The sequence below is a fragment of the Panthera uncia genome, unplaced genomic scaffold, assembly GCF_023721935.1.
Source record: "Panthera uncia isolate 11264 unplaced genomic scaffold, Puncia_PCG_1.0 HiC_scaffold_1153, whole genome shotgun sequence".
NCBI classification, from domain to species: domain Eukaryota; kingdom Metazoa; phylum Chordata; class Mammalia; order Carnivora; family Felidae; genus Panthera; species Panthera uncia.
In genome coordinates, this window is record NW_026057759.1 from 1 (window position 1) to 4,573 (window position 4,573).

A 4,573-nucleotide genomic window follows, 5' to 3' on the forward strand; every position below is an offset into this window, starting at 1 on the left:
GGGGGGGCGCTAGGAGCGGCCCGCGGGGCCGGAAGGGGGCAGCAAGGCGGCGCCGGCGGCTGCGGAGTTCTCTCCGCGGCGTAGCTGGGGGCCGGGCCGGGCGGGGCGGGGCGTGCACCGGGGCCGCGGGCGGCGCGCGCCGGAACAGTTGGCCTCGGGGCCCCGCTGCCCGCGCGACCGCCCGCCGGCGCACGCGGAGGAGGCGGCGGCGGCCGCAGAAGGAGGAGGGCAGCGCGGAGCGGGAGGTGAGGCGGAGGTGGAGGAGCAGGAGCGGGAGCGGGAGCAGGAGCAAGAGCGAGGCGGAGCAGGCGGCGGCGGTGGAGGAGAAGAGCGGCCAGGAGGAGGAGGAGGATGGAGGAGCAGCCGAAGGAGGGCGAGGCCGAGGTCGCGGAGCACTGGTTCTCCAAGTGGGAACGCCAGTGCTTGGCCGAGGCCGAGCAGGAGGAGCAGCTGCCCCCGGAGGTGGAGGACGAGGCGGCCGCCGAGGCAGCGGGGCTCAAGAGCGAGCAGCAGAGGCTGTGGCACCTCTTCCAGATCTCTGCCACCGCCGTGGCCCAGCTCTACAAGGATCCCGGCTGCCAACAGCCAGGACTGTCCGTGTGGGACCCCTTCCAGAACGCGGCCATGGCCGTGACCAGTCTGTACAAAGAGAGCGGGGACGCCCACCAACGAAGTTTTGACCTGGGCGTCCAGGTTGGCTACCAGCGTCGCATCAAAGACGTGCTGGAGTGGGTGAAGAAGGGCCGGAGCACCATCCTCCGCGAAGACCTCATTAGCTTCCTGTGCGGCAAAGTGCCCCCCGCCCCGCCCCCGCCGCGCACCCCCAGGACGCCCCCGAAGCCGCCCGCCTCGGCCACCAGCCCGGCCGCCGCCACCGATGCCAGCTCGGCCGTCGAGGTCGACCTGCAGCCTTTCCACGAGGCCATCGCCCTGCATGGCCTCAGCGGTGCCATGGCCAGCATCAGCGTGCGAGCCGGTGCACCCGGGTCCCCGCCCCAGGCCAGCGGTGTCGCCGGCAGCGTGGCCGGCGGCGGGCGCCGGAAAAGCAGCCTCCTCGAGGACGACTCGAACCCCTTCAACGCCGAAGAACTGGCCCTCCGCCTGGACAGCGGGGGGACCCGCAAGCGCCCCTCGGCCCAGTGCAGTGACAGTGTCACAGGCTCCCCAACCCACAAGCGCAACCGACTGTTCTGAACGGCGTCGTTGGCCACCAGCCGCCATCTTACTTGAGCATTAACTCGACTGTCAACGTGCTCGGCGAAAGGACACTCGCGACCGTCTCTTTCTTCTCCAAGTTCAACAGAGATTTCTGCCAAGTACGCCGTAAAGAAACTTTTAAAGTACTCTACAAGAGGCCTCGGATGACTCTGACTTTCCCAAACATCTAATCCTAGCAGAGAACAAGTATTATGTAGTCGTTTAGCAAGATCAGAAGAAACCAGAAATATTTGGTCAGAGCGGGAGCCTGGTTTATCTTGTTCACAGTTATATTCCTTAGCACCGAGTACAGTTGCTGGTGCTCAATAAATGTTTGTTGAGTGAATAAATGTGACCTTATTTAAAATTCTTAAAGGGGAAGGACTAACAGGTGTTTACTTGGTTGTAGGATACTTTTATCCGTTGTTGTTAGGTTCTTTGCTTTAGCCGTTTTTGCCAGTTCGATTACATGTTATCAAAACGTAAAACTTGGCACCTTGGTGAAATCTGCAGCTTTCTATTTTTGCTCCACTTTACTATGCACATAATTTGTACAGAGTGTCCAAGTAATACATATTAGGCAGTGAGGTGCTTTTGTCTTAAAGAAATAGCTGCTTATTTTGGTGATTGTGTGGTGGTGCAAAGGGGTCCTGTTATGATTGGGCAGGTAATACTTGATGCTGAGTCAGTTCTGTGCTCTTTAGGAAAATTAAGCCAACGATTGAGATCCTGAGGTCAAAGACGGTCGTCCTGGTGGCCCAGTGGTGCTCCTTGTTCCTAGGAATGTAAAAAGTTCCTTTTTCTGTAGTTACATCTTTTTGGTGATCTCTGTTTTGAATTGGAAGACGGAGTAGTCAGACTGACCTGGGTTTGGTATAAGGATGTGGCAGGACACAACTAAAAGAGCATGAGCTTTGTATTAAAAGGACCAACGGTAGCACCCCAGGCCCACAACTTCACCGCATGATTTTGGGCCAATCGCTTCGTGTCGGTTGACCTCCGTTTTCCATCTGTAAAATGGAACTGTGTGTCTCCGACAGGAGTCACGAGGATAAGATGACGTCCATATTTTAAGTAGCACGGTGCGTGACACCCACAGGTACTCAGTAAATGTTCTCCCTTCTCTATAAATAAAAGTCAGTGCAACGTTAAAGCCCACTATGTTTTAGAAGAAGCCAGGAAAACATTAATTTAGAAATCAGAAAGGAGAATCTCTGTTTGAACAGGAAACTACTGTTCTAATAGTTGAAACTTGTCTAAATATCCCAGGTCTTGTATTATAAGTGTGTGTAGCTCAGGAGTACCCAGGATCATCACTCTGCATAGTAGGGCAGCCTTGGAGTTCCTGAAATTGCCTGAGGGATCCTCCTTACTACTGGAGTCGTGAGAGATCTACCTCCCCTGGCTTGAAAAAATACAGGGGCGGGGGAATACAAATGGAAAAGATCTGGAACTGAAAGTCCTTAGGGGTACCTAAAGGGTCAGCGTGGTTCTGCAGAGGGGTGGGCTGGAGGTGGGGGACGCGGCAGTGAGGTTGCCGAAGGGGTGGTGTCTCCCCCAGGCTCTCCCCAAGCCAGCATATATCGTATTGTCGATAGATGAGTAATATCTTGGTTTTAGGTTCGTATCAGAAAGTTGTTTCCGTTTCATTAGCGTGGCCTTTGGAGTAGATCTGTAAGCAAGCAATGCGCTAAAATAATACGATAAAATAAAGTGAATTCCCTGATAGGATAAAAACTTGCCATTGAGGCACTCCGCGCGTACCTAGGCACTGTACTAGGCCCTGAGAAGGGATGTAAAAACAAACAAACCATAAAAACTGTCTTTGTCCTCAAGGAGCAGATCCTAACTTGGAAGGTAAATTAATGTAGTCAAGAAAGCACTTCTAGTTGTAGGACAAGCACCTAAGGACTGTGCAGAAGAATTCAGAGGACAGAGGCCCTCCTTGCCAAGAGGGTCGCAGCTTCTGGGGGAAGTGGCATTTGAACGGGGCCCAGAAAAATGGGTACAAAGGGCACAGGGAATACCAACAGGGGAAGGATATCTAACAGTTTGAGAAGGAGGAAAGCAGTAAAGTGTGTTTGGGGGATCATAGGAGCTAGGTAGGGGAGGCAGGGGCCCAAGTCTATCTCAGGGTCTCAGATGCCTGGCCCAGTACTTTAGATTCTCTCCTAGGGCAGGGGATGATACCACCCCCTTAGGAAGATGGCGGCAGGCCTGGATGTCCAGCAGGGAGACTCTGGAGCAGGGATAGCACAGGGTATCCCTGTAGGATGTTCTTTTTTTCGTTTTTTTAAACATGTTTATTTATTTTGAGAGAGAGAGAGAGAGAGAAGGGTCAGACAGAGAGAGAGAGAGGGAGAGAAAGAATCCTAAGTGGGCTCCGTGCTCAGTGTGGAGCCCAATGAGGGGCTTGATCTCAGGACTGTGAGATTATGACGTGAGCCGAAATCAAGAGTTGGACCCACTGAGCCGCCCAGGCGTCCTTCCCTGTGGCGTGTTCTTACTGGGGACATTGCCCTTTGGTTAATCAGGGTTGTGGAGATGTTCACCTTGATAGGGCTTTCTCTGGGAAGCCTTTGCTCAACTCCTACCGTCCCACACCTCAGACCATACCAGGTAAGAGGCATCTCCAGTGTGTTTTCTGTACTGCTTCTTAAAGACTGAGAAAGCCTTCAGTTCTAGCTATAGAATCTCTTGGAGGGCCAGTCTTGAAGTAACACAATAGCCGTGACTTCCCTTTGCTAGTTCTTCCTGCTTCTTGTGTTCCAGAACCTTCCTCCAGGGGAATCATTTGGCCGTCTGGGCATGCAGGACTGCCGGAACAACGGAAACTTTAAATGTTTTTATTTTTTAAAAAAGTTATTTTGAGAGAGAGAGGGAGAAAAAAAGCACGAGTGGAGGAGGGGCCGAGACAGAGGGAGAGAGAGAACCCCAAGCAGGCTCCACGCCGTCAGCACGGAGCCCGACGGGCTCGACGATCATGACCTGAGCCGAAAACTAAGTTGGACGCTTAACCACTTGAGCCACCCAGGTTCCCTAGCGACTGTGGTAACATTAACAGGTAGGTGTGAAGAGTTATAAGAAGGCATGTCGGGGTGAGGGAAGGGACCTCATTTGTTTTGTTTCCTTCTGTAATTCCTAGTGCTGAGCACAGCGCCTGATCCGTCTGGGTGCACGGTAAATATTTATTAAATGAGTGGTTGAGTAAGCCCCCATCCAGACTCAGGCAGAGTTGTCTCCCTTCTCCCTTCTGTTTACATACTGCCCAGGAAGGGCACCTGAAGCCCAGGCTCGAATTTCTCAATGATTCCTCCCCTGCACACCATTACCCATATTTCCAACTATTAGATAAAGCTTTTGGAAAAGTGGTCAG

General features: G+C 53.3%; 1 protein-coding gene across 1 annotated transcript; it reads left to right on the forward strand.

Annotated features, from left to right (window-relative positions):
* The first annotated feature begins 124 nt into the window (after positions 1 to 124).
* On the forward strand, positions 125 to 1,527 carry LOC125916787 (telomere attrition and p53 response 1 protein-like). Its single transcript, XM_049623079.1, has one exon. It carries the CDS (start codon positions 352 to 354, stop codon positions 1,192 to 1,194), a length of 843 nt encoding a protein of 280 aa, XP_049479036.1. The 5' UTR covers positions 125 to 351; the 3' UTR covers positions 1,195 to 1,527.
* The last annotated feature ends 3,046 nt before the right edge of the window (positions 1,528 to 4,573 follow it).